Source organism: Diorhabda sublineata, chromosome 3 (assembly GCF_026230105.1).
Source record: "Diorhabda sublineata isolate icDioSubl1.1 chromosome 3, icDioSubl1.1, whole genome shotgun sequence".
Lineage (NCBI taxonomy): Eukaryota > Metazoa > Arthropoda > Insecta > Coleoptera > Chrysomelidae > Diorhabda > Diorhabda sublineata.
In genome coordinates this window covers 22,791,594-22,813,058 of record NC_079476.1, presented here as the reverse complement: position 1 = coordinate 22,813,058, position 21,465 = coordinate 22,791,594, and the positions used below count along the sequence as shown (strand labels likewise).

The window sequence follows — 21,465 nt, the reverse complement described above, 5'->3', positions numbered from 1 at the left end:
TTGTAATATAATTAAAAAAAGTTTATTGCAATTATAACAAAATTTCACTTAGTTCATGTTTACTTACGATTTAAATTTTGTTTCGTTGCGTTTGACATAAACGACAACCGGTACAATTCTAACTATCTCATAAGCTCCTTCTTCACCAGACGACATGCTATGTTTGTGATATAATTTTTCTTTTCTTATACGACATATTGTGCTGTTGGAAATTAATAAATTTTATTATCTCATCGATAGGTGTTGTTTGGAAAAAAATGTCAACAAAAATAGTTTTATATTGTAAATAATATATTAATAAGACAGATATATAAAAGAAAAAGTTTTGTTCTGGAAAGGTAGGAAGTCGATTTTTTGTGTGCTACATCTAATTAAGGCATCAAAATAATCTTTTTTTAAATGATAATCTAAAGGTGAAAAACTGTATATCTAAAATAAGACAGAAACGCCATTCTTTAATCCTGATTCCATATTCTGTTTCTGCATAAAAAAATGACTTCGTAAATAAACTTTTCCTTCCCAAGAACAAAATCTTGACTTATAAAAGGATTATTTTAAATATTCTCTGCACATTTTTATAGTCATTTTTCTATTTTAAATAGTTTAAAACAAATATCTGCCAAAAAATGAAAATGTTTACATGTAGATACTTACGATTTAGTTTTTTTCTCGAAAATTTTAATATTATTCTTATTAGGCAAAGAATTACAAGTTTTCACTTTTCTGCCAATGGGTAAAACATTAAAAGGAATTGGGGGCAATGATCTAATTCTTCTTGACCATCTTTGAGGAATCGAGTCCCGCTCTTTTTTAATTCTTCGTTTTGGAATTAATGAGAGTTTTGGCCTAATCGCGTGAATAACTTTAAATTTTGTCTTTAATCTCCCCTGCATGTTTTTATGATGTGTCACCCTTTACAAAAAATGAAAGGAAAATGCTGTAACTGTCATTGCAACAAATACAATCTTGATCTGTGCTATTTTTATAAATATGAAATTCCGGAGAAAATTCAAAGAAAGTTTTGGAAACACTCCAAAAGTGAATATATATAAATTTTTTCTTGATAAAACGTGCTCTTTTGATAGAAAATTAGTTTCAAAAGAACAGGTACATCGGTCTCAAAATCGAGACGATTTATCGAGAAAAACAAAAAGGTCTAAGGAGTAAAACAGATATATAAAAAAGTCTGATATTGTCGCACCTAATCATTTGTCGAAAAAGTTGAATATGAATGGAAATCAGGTAATGTTTTATACATTAAGATAGAATATTTATACAAGCATGACTACACTATAAAACATTTGCCTGGTATGCAATACCCAGTTTTTGCATTGTTGTACAATTATGCTATTCCATTATCTATAAGAAATACTCGAAATTTATCTTACAAACTAATATAGAGTCAAAAATATTAAGTATTTTGTGATGGTTATTGGGAACAATGATATTCTATTTATTGTCAAATTAACTTCTTTACCTGCTCCTATTTTTATCTTAATATATGGCACAATTTTAGCTGTTGAGTTTGTCAAGCTTTTTTAGACATGATCTTTTTCTACGTTTCATTATACCTTGAGAAATATTTTTAATCACATTATGTTTTGTTTTATTTAAAAGTACTTGAAAATTAATTTCTCAAAGGTAGCATGATAGCAGCTAACCCCATGAATCTTATATAAAGTTATTTTTTTACTCATATGCTGTAGCCAAAAATTGTAAATAAATATTGTGAAGTTAATGAAGCAGATATTCATTATCAAAAAACTGATTGCTATTAAATGAAAAACAATACAGAATATATTTTTATTTTAAAGTTCTTCTCAAACCTACAGTATGATCAAATAAAATAGGATTTACAAATTCTCCTTTCATATCTACAATATAATACATGAAATGTCCTTTAATTTTCAACGCCAAATGTGTCTGGGCTGTTAATCTCGAATCCACAGCACTAACGTTGTTCAAATTCAATGTAAACATACGATTTGAAGCAACAGGAGTATATGTTACCACTGTAAGTTGATTCCCACCTCTCCTTAGAATTAGATACCTCACAGATCTCAATGAATACATCCAAACAATTGATAAAATACCCCATCCTACAACAATCAAGCAATTTGAAATAATGGAATATAACGTACGTATTTAATATTACCTACAATACCACAAAATAAAGATATTCCGTTTCTGTATTTATTTTCACCCAAATTAATTTTTTCCCACCAATGATCTCCTGTGGTTTGATCGACTGGAGCATCTCTTAATGTTGTGTAAGCTGTTAATGATAAATAAGACCAAAAACCGAATTGAGCAAATGCGAACAAGTTCATTAGTTTAAAGTATCTAGAATTATCAAATTTGTACAAGATCACATCTTTAACGACATTCGTATTAACATCTATAGCCCGTTCACTAAAGTATCTTTGACAAACAAATTTTCGGGGAGGATTATATTTATTGAAGATATTTAAAAATGTCCACTGTTTTGAATAATTTTTGCAAACATTCCAATACCGCAACATTTCATCTATACATATGATAGAACTTATTTATATAACTTATAGGTTTATTTGAGGTTATATTTATTGTAGATCAAATATATCAAAAACATGACGTTTGACCTACAAAATAAAATATCCAAACTCGTCATATTGTGGCTGTTTAAAGTAAAAATAAATGGATGTATATTTTATGGAAAATAATGAAAATTGCAACAAGAAACATTTCATCCATTTGTATAACTGAACTCATTTATTGAATCCATAGACAATAATATATACAGGATAAAATCTATAGATTTATTTGAGGTTATAATTTTTTGTAGATCAAATATATCAAAAGCATGATGTTTGACCTACTAAGTGAAATAATAAAATGCTTCATATTGTGGCTGTTTAAACTGAAAATTTCAATCAAGGAAAATGTAAATAAAATCTGGTTTTGATGATATTCAACAATTCTTTTATGATCAAATATGGAATTTGAATTGATATTGACATAAAAATAGTTGATGGGTGACAGCTGACAGTTGACTGTTTTTCAGTTATTATTTGCTTCCAATTTTCAAGGGATTATTTTTAATAATCAGACTGTTTAAATGTAAAACATGGATAATGCCGATATGATAATTAAAAGGAGACCTTCTCTTTTCGACTGTGAACTCGAAAAACCAGTTCTTAGAGAATTTCCAGAGCAGGTTAACAGTGAATTAGTGTACCCTTTAGACTATATAGAAAAAGTAAATTCTGAAATTAAACAGTGGAAAGAGCATTGTTCAAATTTATTAGAAGAGCAGGGGAAATTTAAGAAGAAAAAAGTTCAACTAAAAAATACTATATTTGACGAGACTGTTCTCTCCGAAGAGCATAAGGATTTCTTGAAAAGTTTAGAGTTTGATCACTATTTAAAACATGCAGAAAGGTTATGTAAAATGTTGATGATTGCAGCTGATTTGAATAATTATAATAATTCTTTTAAAACTGAAAACTTATCTAGAATGTATGAAAATGTCCAAAAACAAATTGTTTCTGATTTCAGAGAAAAACATTTTAAATAATATATGTTTTATTTACAAAGTGTTACCTTATTATACCTTTATTATCCACTGACATTTGATCTAAAAATTTTTTAATAAGTTCATTACGAAATAGTAATTATTGTTTTTTGTGGTGGTAGAATTTAAGAATTGTGTTACAAAACTTTTGTAGATGTATATTATGTGTATGAACCATGCAATTAAACTGCAATAAAGACTTATGTATGTTAATTTTTGAATATTCTAGTACTATAATTAAACAATAAATTTTTTAAGACAAACAGTTAATTACCACAAAACTGAACTTCACGGTGTGATACCAGTGATTAAAATTTTATAGCAGCTTAACCTTATGCTCCTTATTTCATGTAGTAGGTCTTATACCATCATGTATTGGGACAAGTAGTGATCAATATGAATCATTCTGCAATGTGTGACTGCTACAATAGCTGCTTTTGTGAAATCATGTTTTTTTCGGGACATATAGAACTGTGTTTAGTTCTGTTTTAAGAACCAAAGATGCTTATGATAATATTGTAATTTTGAAGAATGTTTTGAAATGATATGGGTGATTATAAAAGTGAAAATGAATTAGTTAAGAACAAGGAATGGTCAGGATGTTCTTGGATCTTGGACTTTACTATGAAAAAAGAGCTGATAATGGACCAGGAGGTATATTGACGAATCTCCAAAGTATTTTTGTTCACCTAAAGTTGAACTAACCATGATAAATATAAATATTGCCAAAATAACTGAATGTGTTAGTAGAAACACATTTTGTAGTATTCAACTAATTAAGATTGGAATTGAACATATCTCAACAGAACTTTATAAATCAAACTTTTATAATTGGCTATATATACTGTGCATAATGCGTCTAAAAATAAAAGAATTGAAAATATATGAAGTTTACTCTTAAGTACGCCACTGATGTATACTATAGCTAGTAGATGTTATGGGTAGTGTACCTCCATTAGCGCAAGTTTGACCGCTACAGCTGTTTTTATAATCTATAGCATGATTTAAAGTGAACATTGTAGCAGAATGTAAATTTGTTAAAAAATTTCGATTCACGAGAGCATTATGAATGTGAACAGACAATTGAATTTCTATCATTTTTATGACATAAAAGTAATGTCTTACTTTACGACCTTGAAATGTAAATAACTCACTATCGTCGTTATAACGGAAATAGAATATGAATCGGTGAGTTTTTATTCTCCAGTATGTGCATTATTTCAAGATATTTCATCGTGGCAGCGACGCATCTTTCGACTATTTTTAGGGCAGTTTTATTATTGGACATTAGACACACTTTCAACATAATATCGATTATTTTGGTTTGGCGTATATAGAATTTGATATTATTTTTAAATGCCTCGTGTCTTATTTGTATAGCCAAAGATTTTTACGAGGCGATGAATATATAATCGAAACTCAAAAATTATTATTATTAATAATTGACCTAATTAATTGTTCTTTATTATAAAAAAATGAATATCAACTACTTTTTACACGTACTAGAGGGTTTAAGCTCAAATCACTACACAGAGAAAAATTAATATTTTTTCATTTAAATTGAAAAGTGTGTAATACTGCTTCATTAAGGTATTTTCGTCCTTTTTTATAATTTTAAGTTGTTTCACATTGGCGATGTGAGCATGTTATGAAGTAACTCCAATTGACTTGAAATATATAAGTCAGCGCGTTGACATCATATATGAAATATTAACTTTACAACTATGATCGTCGGTATTGTAGGTGTTCTGCGGTTTCTTGTAACCTGATGGACCAGTTCACCAGCCAAATAACCGACGACCGAGAATAATACAGCCGCAGCTGTACCCGCCCGTACTTTAAATAACAACTCAATCTATTACAACCCCAAAAAGTAGTTTGCCATCACTCCATTCGCCAAAAAACCAAAGAATCTTTTTTTCTCTGTACAACTATAAATCGCATTTTTGACTTGTCTAACGATTCTACTGGTGATAGTTATTTATTGTGGAATTTATAGAAAAGAAATTCCGATAGTTCACAATTATTAAACGGAGAGAAAGTCAATCTATATATATATATATATATATATATATATATATATATATATATATATATATATATATATATATATATATATATATATATATATATTACAACATTATTACTATTAGCCATGGTATTGATATATGGTATATAAATGTTTATGATTACGAACAATATTAGTTAATGTTTGTTCATAAATTCTAATTCTTTTTAGATGTACATAGACAACTGTCGTTTGTCTATGAACTTTGAGGTTGACAGTATCCCTAGATCTTTCCCCTTTTTAATGATTTTATTTAACTAGCTTTTTTGTAACTATTTTACTTATATAATCTATTTATTAAAAAAAATTGTAGGTGCTCATTTTTATTTTTTCGAAAATAAATAACAAAATTTACTATTATGAGTCATTCATTTATTGTAAACTAAAATTGAATCATTTTATAAAAAATTCTCAGTATTCATAATCTTTTCAACCTCCCACGCGTTTCTAATATAGAAAATAGGTGAGTTTTAACTGTGTAATTTTCGTTCTCTCGTGAATTCCACAAACTATAAATATTCTGTAAACTTTTGATTTTAGACATATTTCACCACACGCACGTTTTGTATGTAATATGCACGTGCTTGCGATGTCACGTTCATTACCGTTTTCCAAAATAACTTTTCTTTTATTTCTTTGTATAGATTCGGTTTTTGAGATAAAACATTTTGAGCTGTTGGGGATATTTACGTCGTTTAAAAATAATATTCAGAGGGACTTTTATTTCTAAATATATAAAAAATATAAATTAGAGATTAAAGAGGAAATATACAAGGGTATGTGAGAAAGAATATTCAAATGGAGAAAAAAAGTAGACAAAAATCATGTACTAATAAAAAAATTCGAAATATTTATGTGAATAACTACGTCACATATTGTACAGTGTGTTTTTTTACAAAGGTTAAAATTTACATACCTTGATTAAAATTGAATTGGCCAGGTATCTGATAATAAAGGTATGCAGGAAATAGATTATCTTCTAAGGATTTTTATACTGTAATAAAAATGTAGATTTAAATTTCTATCTTTTACACACGTATGTTTGGCAGCTCTGGTTCTTTTATCAATGATTAGCAAAGTACGGCCAAGGGACCAGCTGGGAGGGATTAGATTTAATCCGACGAAAGTTACGTTAACGATGATAACATAAATAACAAGCTTGAACGAAGAAGTAGAATTGTAGTTAGGTTAAGTTATTGTGGTTTTCTCCTGAGAGTTGTACATAAAGTTTAGTATTCTATTCGCGAGAAATGGGTATTATTTATTCGGAAGAATTACACTCAGAGGGTTGCAAAAATTCATAAAAACTAATGGAGCCACCCGTCAGCTGTAAATTCGAGTAGAACGGATCCTATCATATGGTTATGTCTCGATTATTTCGATTATATAATAATAATGTAGTTCTTCAAGGAGAATTATCACTGAACAATCTGGAAGTCAAAGAATAATCGGAAAACGCCGTGGTGATTGCAACATTCACGCTCTAATTGCCTCAATGTTTTCAGGTTATCTAATAGACCGAGGAACTTCAGTTCTTAATTTCGTTCCACTTGCAGTGTATCTAAACGTATTCACCCACATAACAATTTATTCACGGTCCGGAATAGGGGTCAATGGGGCTATATTATAACAATATCGAAAGGTACTGGGTTGCGATCACAAAACATCAGCTCATATAATAAGTAGGACTCAGGATATTACGGGTTTAAGGGTTTCTTAGTTATCTCATGTTTTATTTTTCTTAGTAGTTTTTCAAATGTTTCTTCTTCCATTCTCAAATATAATTCTATAGTCCTGGCTAGATAGAACAAGGCAAAACATGAATTTAGATGTTTTGCATTCTAACATAGATTCGGGGCGCCTGTTGGGGGGTCCGTATCTACTGGAAAGCATTTAAAAAAATAAAGTTATGTTGCCGCACCCTGTATAAAGATTAAGTGATCATATGTCGTTTCAAAAATATTTTATAATCTTTATAACGGAATTTAATGACATAATCATGTAGTTGATGATGTGTGTGAAATGTTGAGACCATTTTACGTTTTAAAAAACATAAAATTAGTAATATGATTAACAAAAAATTATTCTAAATATAAAAGATTATTCGAAAATATCAATTTAATTAGTATATTATCAGAAATAGTTCAAATCGAAAGCGAAATGTATGTTTAAAAAATTTAACTATCGATAAATCGAATATAAAATGAATAAATCAAAGTAAAATTACCCCGAAACCCTTTCGAAATCTATTTGTACGCTAATGCACCAACGGCAAACTTGTCGTAAAATTCCTTCTGAACATCATAGACTGCTGCCATAATTGGCCGACGTCGTTATCGATGCGTCTTGGCCACCCTGTTCCCATATAAGGATGCTCGACGTGTTATTTTTAAGTGCACTCGAAAATCCCTATAAAAACGACGCCTCGCGTCATTAGCACACTCGTTTATAACCTCGCTTAGCGTCGAGTCCTTTCATTTTTTTAGAGGTTGGTACATGTTTATCGGATTATGGGGTAACTACCCCTATTGATTAACAGTAGATTCGTGATTTTCAATTATCGAGATATATTTAAATAAGTGTAAACAGTGTTATTTTTTTTAAATTAATTTAATCGCGAATATAGGGGTAGTTTTCTTCCAATAGTTTAGTGCTTTTGTGAAAGTGTTTAGTTCTGATTTTTTTTTCAATTAGTTATTGATCAGAGGGTAAAGTGTAATAACCTATGGTTTTATTAGTACATATTAATTGTGACATTGGAGTCAAATTTTCTAAACGTAGTGATTAATTACCATCATTCGTTTAATAGTAATATTCTTGTGTGTTATACAGTGTGTTCATAAAGATTCAAGCGAAACTTTGAGTAGAGTTGTGTTCACAGCTCCTTGCTTTGTCGAAAAATGATCGTTTCATTAGACGCATTGTTACTTGATATGGAAAAAGGATTTATATAATTAACCTGAACATTGAATAACGGTGGTTATATAAATGACAATTACCATAACCCGTCGCAAAGAGAGGTCGATTGGATTGGAAAGTCTTGTGTGTTTCGTTGAATTATAAGGTTTAGTGTACTTTGAAATTATTTCGAGGTATATAGAAGACAGCTGATGCGAATGTATTAGGTTTTATCTGACAAATATCCAGGTGTGGCTTAGAAAGCAATTTGTCTTGCAACAAGGCAATGATAAACCGCAGACCCCGAAAGTTACGTGGAATTCTTGCGAGGAAAAAAAAATTTGTATCCAAGCCGAAAAAATGGTTTTACCCACGTCTCAAAAAGCTTGCTGAATATTGGTTGGTAGAATACGATGGGTTATACTTCTTTCTTTTTGTACAATTATTAAATAAACAAAGTGAAAATTGGCAATCGACATTATTTATGAAATACCCTCTATATTTGCTTTTAATGTACTCCAAATCGTTTCTATAGGATTAAACACACAATAATTCGTAGAAAGGCATCAGGACCAAGTATCTACGTCGTGTGTATCAAACTAGTTTCGTCTTAATGCTCTATATTTCTGTTTGAGTCTCAGTAGGTCTTAATATTACATATATATATAAATATATATATATATATATATATATATATATATATATATATATATATATATATATATATGTTGTGCTATTTACATCGGGCAAACAACGCAGTAATTTAAATATAGAATCAAAAGTCATCAAAATGACAAATTTAATTCTCTTAGTCTTTCTTTTTCCAATATTTTTTTATTTTTGGTTTATTTGAACTAACAACTATTTTTTCGTGCTTTTGCTATTTTGATAAAACACATGAAAATGACGTTGGTATAGTAGCTTATTTGTTTCAGTCGCTGTGCCATCAATAAACCGATAGAAACATGTGTGACGACGATGTAGCGGCTCTTGTCGTCGATAATGGCTCGGGAATGTGCAAAGCCGGTTTTGCCGGTGATGATGCCCCACGTGCGGTATTCCCCTCAATCGTAGGTCGCCCTAGGCATCAGGGTGTCATGGTAGGTATGGGTCAAAAAGATTCCTACGTAGGAGATGAAGCTCAAAGCAAAAGAGGTATCCTCACTTTGAAATATCCTATTGAGCACGGTATCATCACCAACTGGGACGATATGGAAAAGATCTGGCATCACACCTTCTACAATGAACTTAGAGTAGCTCCCGAAGAACATCCTATTTTATTGACAGAAGCTCCTCTTAATCCGAAAGCTAATAGAGAAAAAATGACTCAGATAATGTTCGAAACTTTCAATACGCCCGCTATGTACGTTGCAATTCAAGCTGTATTGTCGCTTTATGCTTCTGGTCGTACGACTGGTATCGTACTTGATTCTGGTGATGGTGTTTCCCATACCGTACCAATCTATGAAGGTTACGCTCTTCCTCACGCCATACTTCGTTTAGACTTGGCTGGTAGAGATTTAACCGACTATCTTATGAAAATTTTAACTGAAAGAGGATACTCCTTCACCACTACTGCTGAAAGAGAAATTGTTCGTGATATTAAAGAAAAGTTGTGCTACGTAGCTTTAGATTTTGAACAGGAAATGGCTACTGCCGCAAGTTCTACCTCATTAGAAAAGAGTTATGAACTTCCTGATGGTCAAGTTATTACCATTGGTAACGAAAGATTCCGTTGTCCGGAAGCTTTATTCCAGCCTTCATTCTTGGGTATGGAATCTTGTGGTATCCATGAAACCGTCTACAATTCGATAATGAAGTGCGATGTTGACATACGTAAGGACTTGTACGCTAACACTGTACTCTCTGGAGGTACCACCATGTACCCAGGTAAGGACAATTTCAAAAAAATTTTGCTATACTCAATTATTATATAATGACATTTTTTACGTAAATATTGATACAATTGATCTTTATGACTATGAATTATTTGACACTGTTGATTACAAAATTTAAACAAATAGACACTTCTCGGTTAAATCCTCTGATTAAATTAAAGTTGGTATTCTCCAAGAAAGTGTCCTGGGACCGCCACTCTTCCCGATATTCTCTTCAGAATATTAGAAACCAATGACCTCATTTTATACCGTTGTAACTATAGCAAATCACCTTGACTCATCCAACCAATGGTATACTAAGTGGCGACCACAAATCAAAAACATCAAATGAGTCTAAATAACCTTTAATATGCGACAATTTGCCCTCCAGTAACTATAAATAATGCACAAATTCCATTAGTTACGTAAACGAAATACCCAGGCCCCCATCAACCAAAAACTACCCTGGAAAATGTATAGAGACTAAAATCAGATTATTAGACACAAAGTTTCGTTAAATAGAATTCAGTTTTGGGGAAGTGCCAAACAAATATATGTTAACATAGTTCAAAGGTTTCAATCCGAGGCACTAAGAGCTTCAGCGAATGCTAATGAGTTTTCAGCTAAATCGTCATATTTTGGGCTTCCTTATACGCATCTACGCTGTGTTGTTTCTTATGCGAAATACCCTGTATAATGCTATATTCAAAGTTTCATTACATTACTTTTATTTTTGTAAAAATTTTAAAATTCGTTTTTTCTTGTAAATAATTTATTATTAATTTTGTTTTTGAATCAAATTTGCCGCCCTATGCTATAACCTATTCAGGTTGCTGGTATATCCGATATGTTTCTTCTGATTTGAACTTGACATCATGACCATATACAACATATTCCATCTAAACAGACAAAAAAACGAACAATCTAAGTTAAATAAAGTGAAAATGCGAAATATATATTTATGAAATATGAATGAACTTTACAAGGTCGATGACAATGAAAAACATTATTTGGATCATTGTCAGAAGCGTGGATTACTTAATGATTGTGTAACCTTTGGACGGGATCCAATTCGATTTTCAGAATTTTGGAGAAACAAAGACAATCGTTCATTATATCCCGTTGAAATATAAAATAACGATCAAAATCTGAAGATACCTAATGATAGGCTCATAACTTTTTTAAATATCCTCTCTGCATATTGGTCAATAGGTTTTTGGAAATTTTGAATTTTGATACCCGTATCAGAAAACAACATAAAAAGGGCGTAGCCAAGAACATAATTATTTCTTAATCTTTCAGAATCTCATTTGATTAAGAAAAGAAAATTGGTTAAAACCTTTGTTTTTTGTTTACAAGATGGGTATGTGGTAAAGCAGACGGTGAAATTCAAATTCTTTTGAATAAATTATGAAACCTTTTAAACACGGTAGACAACTTAAGGATTTATTAAAAACAATGCTCAAACTAGGCTGAAACATGCCCACTTTATTCACTTGACTAAAATTTGTTTATTACTTTATTAAAGGTATTGCTGACCGTATGCAAAAAGAAATCACCGCCTTGGCTCCGTCAACAATCAAAATCAAGATCATTGCCCCACCTGAAAGGAAATACTCTGTATGGATCGGTGGTTCCATCTTGGCATCACTATCCACCTTCCAACAGATGTGGATCTCCAAACAAGAGTACGACGAATCCGGCCCAGGAATTGTTCACCGCAAATGCTTCTAAAGCACTTATTGCAATATTGGTTTTGTATTTATTGAGTACAATACTGGAAATGGTGTTACTTGTTTTCATATGTTAATTCACCGGTATCTTGAGGAGGCAATTTGTTGTAATTACAGTTTATATTTTGTTAAAAACATATTTTATACTGTATTTTATTGTTATTAAAAGTCCAATTATTGAAAATTTTTAATTTAAAAATGAAACATCTATGTTTAGAATTATATAGAAAGTGAATGGATCAGTATTGTACTAAATGAATATTCATATTTTTATAAAAAATATTATCCTTGAGAGGCCTTACATCCTAGAAGACTGTTTCAATCCTTCAAGAAACTTGTAAAATCTGAATCACTACATTGTTTTTGTAACTTGAATTTCAAAATGTATATCAAAATTTTAATAATTATTATTTAATGTAATTCTAACCTACTCTTGATAGTAATTAGGCATTTGAAATCTAATCCAAAAATTGGTTGTTTATATTTTATATGAAGATTTATAGTAGTAGGTATAAAGATTTCAATTGCAAAAAGTTACCTTTACTGTTTAGAATAAATTAATATTCCAAAATAAAGTTTTGTTATATAGTGATTTATTTATTAGTTTCTACCTCTAACATTTTCAGTTTTTGAAACTGAGTTTCATTTTATTTCTTCGCGAAAACTGGTAGCTTAGATAAATAGTGTGTAGGGATAAACTACGAGTTGCTTTACCAATTTTGGGAATTTTATTTTAAACAATTAATTTGAAGACTTTAAAGATAATTAAAAAAAATAATTCGAAAAAACCCATTTGTTGCAATTTTTGATATTGACTATTTGATCATCATCTGATCTACCCGATCCCAAAGATTCCTAAGTACTCTTCGGAAACTATAATTGGGTCGACCCGAAGAAAAATACTATTTAATAATTTGCCCACCGTGCTCTTTGAAAACGTATGCTTCTGATGAAAAAATTGAAAATTTAAAAATTATTTATTCCCCTTGAATGGTTTTATACTATTAATTTTCATAAGTAGTCTACTATATAAAAATAAGTCGGGTTTTCCTTCCTGACGCTATAACTCCAGAACGCACGAACCGATTTTCACGGTTTTGCATTCGATGGAAAGGTCTCGGGCTCCGTGAGGTTTATAGCAAAGAAAATTCAGGAAAAATTTCAACAGAAAAGCGGGAAAATTTTTTTTCACATACAGCGCCATCTCTGATACATAGCATGTACTACAAACCAATATTTTAAGTAGGTGGCGCCGGTGCGTGATACATTGTTCTCTGCTCAGTTAATTTCATGTTACATATACAAGGACAAATATATCATATGGATGGTTCAATGGTGCCAACACCAGATGAACCGCATCAATTTCTGCAAATATATTTCATATCGTCGATGGTGGATCAGCTGAATGTGCGGTGCAATATACAGGGAACACAACAGTTAAAGAGACGAATTATTGAACAGTTGCAAGCATTTTTTCACGCTAATAATGCTGTGGTTAATATGTTCAAAACAGCATTGGAACGAATGCCATCGGATACGCACAAATTTGTCATAAGAGCTGATTGTACTATGCGTATCGTATGATGATTCGTACACATGAGGAGAATGTCATTCTGAAGTGCCGTCGGCTATTCCAGCAATTCGCCGTCGACATGTATGTCAAAGTCGAGACCGAACGTTTAGCGTTCATCCGATTCAATCAGGCAAAGCTACGATCTGAGGACTATATACGCTCAAGACGCTATGACGTACGTGCGAAATTATGGAACTCCGGATTTATTTATTACGTTTACATGCAATCCGAAATTGAACGTGAGTTGGAACCGGACCAAAAACCGCAAGATCGCCATGACATAATCGCCAGAGTATTTCAGCAAAAACTCAAGGTTTGGGGTGCTTACTAAGTATCGAGTTTTTGGTGATACACGTTGTTATATGTACTCGGTGGAATGGCAGAAGCGTGGACTACCGCATGCTCATATCCTAATTTGGTTGCTGAGCAAATTACATTCAAATGAAGTGGATGACATCATATCAGCTGAAATTCCTGATCCAGTCACTGATCCCCATCTACACGACATTGTGACGACACAGATGGTGCATGGACCGTGCGGTGTATTAAATCCATTATCGCCTTGCATAGCTGATGGAAAGTGCACAAAACGATATCCGCGACCGTTAGTTGCTGAAATAGTCACAGGGAACGATGAATATCCAGTTTATCGTCGGCGTTCAAAAGAAGATAATGGTCGAACTATCATAGTTAAAGTTCAAAATCAAAAGATTGAGATCGGAAATGAATTCATTGTACCATATTGCCTGCTGCTATCACGAATTTTCGAAACACATGCAAACGTTGAGAGTTGTCATTCGGCCAAATCAATCAAATATTTGTGCAAATGCAGTTGTACATTTAGTAGTGCATTTGGAAAATGGCCAAAGAGTTTACTTCACTGAGGCTAATGCGGCACAACGAGCTGAGAAACCACCATCGACAACATTGACTAGCTTCTTTGCAATGTGTGAAGCAGATCCATTCGTAGCGACGCTGATGTACGTTGAAATGCCCAAGTATTACAGTTGGAATCAATCAACAAAGAATTCCAACGTCGCAAACAAGGAACCCATTTCCAGATTGGCGACAGGTGTTTTCCACTGATACACTAGGTCGCATGTATACTGTTCATCCTAGAAATGATGAACGTTTTTATTTGCGACTGCTGTTGGTAAATGTACGTGGACCAAAATTATTTGCGCATTTGAAAACTGTGAATGGCCACCAATGCCAAACATATCGAGAAGCATGGGTTGGCTGGAGAACGATTCTCATTGGGATTTAACACTTGCGGATTCAGTTGTTTCATCAAATACGTACCAAATACGAACACTGTTCGCAATTATCATCACCACATGTTTTCCTTCACAACCAATTCAGTTAAGGAAAAATACAAAGACGACATATGTGAAGATATCTTGCATCGCTTGCGCATTCAAACGAATAATCCTGACATCCAAATAACCGATGAAATCTACAATGAAGGATTGATTCTGATTGAGGATCAATGCTTGACTATTGCAAACAAGCTACTGATTGAAGTAGGAATGATTACGCCAAATCAATCGATGCACCGATGCATTCAACCAAGAATTAAATCGAGAGCTGCAATACAATGTTGATACATTGCAGGAATTCGTTCGAAATAATGTGCCGTTGCTGAATGAACAGCAAAAAAAAAGGATACGAAACATTAATGCAAGCGGTGGACAATAATACTGGTGGTCTATTCTTCCTGGACGCACCTGGAGGAACAGGGAAAACATTTGTCATTTCATTGATTTTGGCCACTATTCGATCAAGATGTGATATAGCTTTGGCGTTAGCATCATCTGGAATTGCGGCGACTCTTCTAAATGGCGGTCGTATTGCACATTCTGCGCTTAAGTTGCCACTCAATTTAAACACAATTGATACTCCAACATGCAATATTTCTCGATCCAGTGCAATGGGAAAATTGTTGATGCAATGCAAGCTCATTGTTTGGAATGAGTGCTCAATGGCACATAAGAAATCACTTGAAGCACTTAACTTCACACTGAAGGATCTCCGGCGAAATAACAACATCTTTGGCAGCTTGATGATATTGTTGGCAGGCGATTTCAGGCAGACGTTGCCAGTAATTCCCTGTGGAACGGCTGCAGATGAATTGAATGCTTGCCTGAAGGCATCACCTTTATGGAATAACGTAAAAACATTATCGCTAACCACTAATATGAGAGTTCAACTTCAAAATGTGCTGCACAATTTTCCAAACAATTGTTAGCTGTTGGAAATAGAAAAATCCCAGTTGATGCGACATCTGGATTAATTACTCTTACCAACGACTTTTGCCGATTTGTAGACTCTCAATTAGCTCTTATTGAAAATGTTTTCCAAAACATTAGTGAGAATTATCAGAATTATGCTTGGTTAAGTCAACGAGCAATTCTTGCCGCAAAGAATAATGATGTGCACGCAAGGAATTTCCCCATTCAATCAAAAATTGCTGGCGATTTGGTGACATACAAATCCGTTGATTCCATAACAAATCCCGATGATGTAGTAAATTATCCAACGGAGTTTTTGAACTCTCTAGAGTTACCAGGATTTGCACCACATAACTTGTAACTCAAAGTTGGTACAGTTATCATGATATTGCGTAATTTGAATCCACCGCAACTTTGCAACGGTACTCGACTTTAGGTAAAAAGACTTATGCCGAATTTAATTTAGCCAACCATTATTAACGGAAAGTACGCAGGTGAAAATGTATATATTCCAATGATACCGACTGATCTTTCGTTTGAATTCAAACGATTGCAATTTCCAGTTCGCCTTGCGATCGCAATGACAATTAACAAGTCGCAAGGCCAATCGCTTAGTGTTTGCGGGATAAATTTAGAAAATCATTGTTTTTCACATGGGCAGTTATATGTTGCGTGTCCACGAGTTGGGAAACCATCCGCTTTGTTTGTGTTAACGTCAGACCAAAAAACAAAAAATGTGGTTTACCAAAGAGCACTTCAATGAAACGGATAATTTGCGGACACGTATAACGCTTCGATTCAGTATTTACTTAGAGAAGTTCAACTAAATAACACTTCATTTTGTTATCGAAATGAATTCATTACTGTTGTGAAATGAAATAAAATTTTTCCTTTTCAAATATAAAACAAAAAAAAAATTCTTTAATCTTTTAATCACCAATCGAAGCCATCTGGTGGCGAAAGTATTTATTATAAAATATGGAAGAATTAACGCACCAAAAAGTAATAAAAATCAAAATTGATCCTTAAAGATAGGCAACTAGAATTATTCAGGACTACATACATATTAAATATCTAAAAATGATTTACATCCTGAAGGACAATATTTATTTGTGTTTTAGAGAGAAAAAAATAATTTTCTATTGTGCTACTAAAAATATTGCTGTCATTGAATAAAGTCCGAATTCTAACCTCTGAATTGTGACAGTAATAAAGAACCACATAATTTTTAGCATGCATTTGCAATGCTTACTGCAAAAAACGTTTATTACTAATTTAACTAAATTAAATATTATACGAGTGGTAAGCAAAATAAAAATGTTTGGATTATTTAAAAAAGCAGTTTGCATTTTAGGTTAAGTATTCAGTTAGTTCCTCGAATGATGCGAACTCTTTTTACTTTAAATCAAATTTTTCGAAAGAAGAACAAACCAAGATTTTAAATACGTTAAATGACTCCAATACTAATCACTTATCAAGGTAAATATTTTCAATACAACATGCATAATGAATGCTGGATACTTTATTAAAGAAAAAACTTCAAAATCACTTCCAATTCGACTTTATTCAAGTTCACTAAAATTCTCTAGTTTCTAATTTCAAGATTTCGTGTTCCAAAGAATAGAATTAAAAATATTCATTCATGGAAAAACAAGAAAGGTCCATTTAGATCCTTACACGAAGTACTTGAGGTGGATGGTTTAGGTGAAAAACTATTGCACAGAATATGTCAAGATATAATAAACGAAAAATGTGATAATAATATACTTGATTCTACAGAATTAACTAAAAATAATTCAAAAAATAAACGACAAAAACAGATTATTACTCCACCTATTAACGGACAAATTTTAAATGTAAGTAGCAATTCAAATGAATAGTTAAAAGCATTAAATATTGAACTAGAATATAGTCACATTTACTTTTGATAAGAATTTATAAGTTTTAACTGAGACGGTTCTAGCCATTGCTGGGTCTCTGGGCAGGCCTTGGGAGTTCTTGGGCCCGGTCCTACCCTACAGGATTCACATAGGATCTGCCATATATCTATATCCTTAGTAAATAATGGAAATCTAGTTGTAGGAAAAAATTTTTTTCAACTTTTAAAATAAAAAAATACCCCTTCTCAAGACCAGCTTCTTCTTTCATTGCCTTATCCATTGGGAACATTGGCTATTCTTATCTTGTTTATTCACTGTGTTTCTAAATAGATCAATAGATGAGGCTCCGAACCACTGGCACAGATTATGCAACCATGAATGCTATTTTTTCCCTGGTCTCTTCTTACTATCAGCGGTATTTGTCAAGTTTTAGTATGTAGTCTAAATACTATAAAGACGACTTCCTTCTCTTTTCCTACTCTCTGCTTAACTTCCATGTTTGTGATGTGTTCCATCCAGGATAGTTTCAAAATATCCACATTTCAAAAGATTCCAGTAGTTGTGGTCCATGCCTCTACACTATTGAACAAAACAGATAATTTGTAGCACCTGTCTAGTCTTTATTGTAGTTATAAAGAAATAAAATCAGACACAGAGTTTTAACTATCTAATATCTATGAATCTAGTGTCATTTTTGAAACCAAATTATTTTTTCTAGAAACTTACATCTGCAGTAGGTGTACATTTGTCCCCCATAGGTATAAGTTGGGCTAAATTATCTCAAGAACAAAATAAATTAGTGAATTGGAATTTTGATAGTTTTAATAATTTACCTAAAAAAATGATGCCTAACGATAATTTTGATATGGTAGGTATTTAAAATGAATATAGTAGTTCTTTTTCTCGATGAAGGCCGTATGATTTTAGGTTATTAACATTATCAGAAAAATACCATCGAGTGATGTTTATATTTTTGAAACTTCACCCTCTATGGGTCCACAAAATCAAACTTCAGCATCAGCTTATTCCCAACAACTCGAATTAAGTGCTATGTTATTTACATTACTGAATACCAGCGTGCATCACAATGTTACTTTACGAAATGTTAATGATACAAATACACCGTCACCTACGTCAATTGAAAATAGAGTATTCTATCTTAAGTCTAGGTTATCGGCAAGGTAATTTTAGATATTAATGATTATTTTTCTTGGAATAATAACAGTAATTGGTTTTATTTACCATGAGGTAGTTCATTCATCTTATTACCCATTTGCTAGCTCTAATGACCTCTGAAGAAATTTATATAATTTAAATTATTATGTATACTTTTTTAAACTCTATAATAAAAAATATACAACCCTTTATTGAGTTGAACTGAGAACCTTATTTTGAAAATATCTGCCAAATGATTTTGATTGCACATGAATATGGGGGAGTTTTAGAGGGAATATACCCTCTATTTGTATGGAATGGATATGAAATTAATTATCGTAATGTCTTTTAATCACTCCCAAAAAATTCTGTGGTTTTTGCTTCTACGCCACTTTCTTACCCATATGCATACATATAATCACTCTCGAAATATGCACCAATTGGCAAATATTTCCAATTCAGCCCTTTTAAAGGTTTTTTTAATTTTGAATTAATATATTTATTTTGTTCTGTTGTAGATTGTTCAGTACATTAGTGGGACAAGAAAAAGTGGCTGCTGTAACTACAATAAATGAATTATTAAACGATAATGTAGAAACCAGTGAAGCATCTCTACCTTGTACAAAAATTATGGTAGAACAGCAACTGAAAGCTGCATTTGATTCTCAAACACCAGTCAATAAAGAATTGTTAGGACAAGCTTTGATGCTAGTGATAACGTTCATGGATTTATGTGTTTACAAAAATCCAGCTGCATTAGATGCTGTTTTTTCTGTATCAAAGAAAAATAAAAAATAAAATGAGTATGTACATAATTGTTGTATGATTTCTGACACCCCAAAAGATTTTTTTAAATACAGTATGAATTCAATATAAAATATGGCAAAGCTAAAGTCAATTTTGATGTTTCTTAAATTCTCAAAAAAATGTTAAAGTGATGCTTAAAAGTGAAAAAATATGCCAAAATTGGTCTCAATGGAAGTAGTTGAAGGGAGAGAATGTGTAAAGATGATAAACAAGAGAAACATGGATGTGATTACATGGAGAATGGAGAGGAAAACTGAAGACGAGACAGTGGGATGAGGCGGAAACGGATTTGTATAAGAATAGGGGTGAGGAATTGAAAAAAATGGCTGGTAAACAAGCTGGACGTGTAAAAAGATGGAGACTGAAACCTCCCCTATAAAAAGCTCCTCAAAGCTTGAAAGAGCGGCCAAGTTCTACAGAAGGAACGTCGTACTAGTATACAGAGTCGGACAAAAGGACGGAACACCAAATCGAGATAGCACAGCAGACTTTATTGGCCCATAGCTTGAAGTTTCTCTACGCTTTTCTCCATCTCTGCATTGCGCTAGTTCGCTATCCCTAACTTCTGTAAGTCTATTCCATACTCACATTTCTTTTGGTTAAGAAATGTTCATGAAAACAAGATTATAAATAGGGTTCTCGCCAGCATGGCGACATAGCGACAATTGTCGCCAAATCATCAAGAAATGTCGACAAAATCATACACATCGACGACAAATTTGTCGCCCAAAATATTTAAAAAAAAATGTTTTATATTTACTGTGCCGTTTTTGCATAAAAGAATTTATATATGCTGTAAAAATATGTATAAAAGTGTGTGCAGCATGCATATGTTAATTTTTTTACTTTTGTCTACCACATTATATTTTTGGACCACTAAATCATAACTTAGGTGGTCCTTTTGGACCACTAAATTTTCATTGCTGGTGTGAACCTTAATTATTAATAATCTAGTTTTGTTGTTTCTAATGTATTATAAATATCCTAGGATGCTTTCCCAAAAATATTCAACAGTAGAGCTACTTTTATCTTCTCGTCTGCAGTGCTTTTTCCAGAAGCTAACAAAAATATTTCAAATCTTTGTTCCCATTTTGGCCATCCATGTGGCTCCTGTATATTAAACGCTTCCGGGGGCTGGAAGTATTCCATTCTTCACTACACTTTTGATACTTTGGCACGATTTTCTTATTTTTAACTTCTCGTTTTTTATTACATTTATTGGAGGGATTTTTTTCTTTTTGAAGCTATCGACGATTTTCGACTACACTTCTAATACTATATTTGGTTGTTTATTGTTCCATTTCTTGTTTTTATATGTTTTATTAAAACTAAATTTATTAGTACTTTTACTATCAGGATCATGTTTTTTTATTACTGTCGTCCTCTCCTCTTCTTTTATTTATCTTTTTGACAGGACCAAAACTAAATAACTAAAAATGCACATAACTTAAAACTGAGGAACAAAGTCTTCCTTACATGCATCTTTTTGATTCTTCTCCACTTGGTAAGGCTCTTTTCACCCACCTATTTTCTTCCACTCAGGGTATATGCCCCAACCAATGCTGTGTTTTTGCCTTTACTATATAGCCGATCTCTGCCTGACCATATCACCTTTGAATTTCTGCATTCGTTCTTCTTCTTTTTTATTGATGACCCAGCAATCACTACCATATAACATCGTAGGTTGTAT

At 32.2% G+C, this 21,465-nt stretch overlaps 4 protein-coding genes and 1 long non-coding RNA gene across 5 annotated transcripts; 3 read left to right on the top strand and 2 right to left on the bottom strand.

Moving 5' to 3' along the window:
- Window positions 1–1,789: 1,789 nt before the first annotated feature.
- Window positions 1,790–2,977, bottom strand: LOC130441928 (transmembrane protein 223). Its single transcript, XM_056775811.1, has 2 exons — window positions 2,156–2,977; window positions 1,790–2,099 (listed from the first exon to the last, which is right to left on the bottom strand). The coding sequence occupies exons 1-2, from the start codon at window positions 2,520–2,522 to the stop codon at window positions 1,804–1,806; spliced, it is 663 nt and encodes a 220-aa protein (XP_056631789.1). The 5' UTR covers window positions 2,523–2,977; the 3' UTR covers window positions 1,790–1,803.
- A 5,004-nt stretch (window positions 2,978–7,981) lies between these two features.
- Window positions 7,982–12,921, top strand: LOC130441927 (actin, muscle-like). Its single transcript, XM_056775810.1, has 3 exons — window positions 7,982–8,109; window positions 9,455–10,409; window positions 11,925–12,921. The coding sequence occupies exons 2-3, from the start codon at window positions 9,485–9,487 to the stop codon at window positions 12,128–12,130; spliced, it is 1,131 nt and encodes a 376-aa protein (XP_056631788.1). The 5' UTR covers window positions 7,982–8,109; window positions 9,455–9,484; the 3' UTR covers window positions 12,131–12,921.
- Window positions 12,922–15,347: 2,426 nt separating this feature from the next.
- On the top strand, window positions 15,348–15,950 carry LOC130441718 (ATP-dependent DNA helicase pif1-like). Its single transcript, XM_056775501.1, has one exon. The coding sequence runs from the start codon at window positions 15,348–15,350 to the stop codon at window positions 15,948–15,950; it is 603 nt and encodes a 200-aa protein (XP_056631479.1).
- Window positions 15,951–16,891: 941 nt separating this feature from the next.
- LOC130441925 (transcription elongation factor, mitochondrial) lies at window positions 16,892–19,783 on the top strand. Its single transcript, XM_056775808.1, has 6 exons — window positions 16,892–17,235; window positions 17,288–17,412; window positions 17,537–17,789; window positions 18,532–18,681; window positions 18,741–18,994; window positions 19,487–19,783. Exons 1-6 carry the CDS (start codon window positions 17,167–17,169, stop codon window positions 19,764–19,766), a joined length of 1,131 nt encoding a protein of 376 aa, XP_056631786.1. The 5' UTR covers window positions 16,892–17,166; the 3' UTR covers window positions 19,767–19,783.
- On the bottom strand, window positions 17,649–21,151 carry LOC130441926 (uncharacterized). The gene is made up of 2 exons (XR_008909660.1): window positions 18,540–21,151; window positions 17,649–18,392 (listed from the first exon to the last, which is right to left on the bottom strand). It is a non-coding gene; the product is annotated as an uncharacterized LOC130441926 (long non-coding RNA).
- Between the last annotated feature and the right edge of the window lie 314 nt (window positions 21,152–21,465).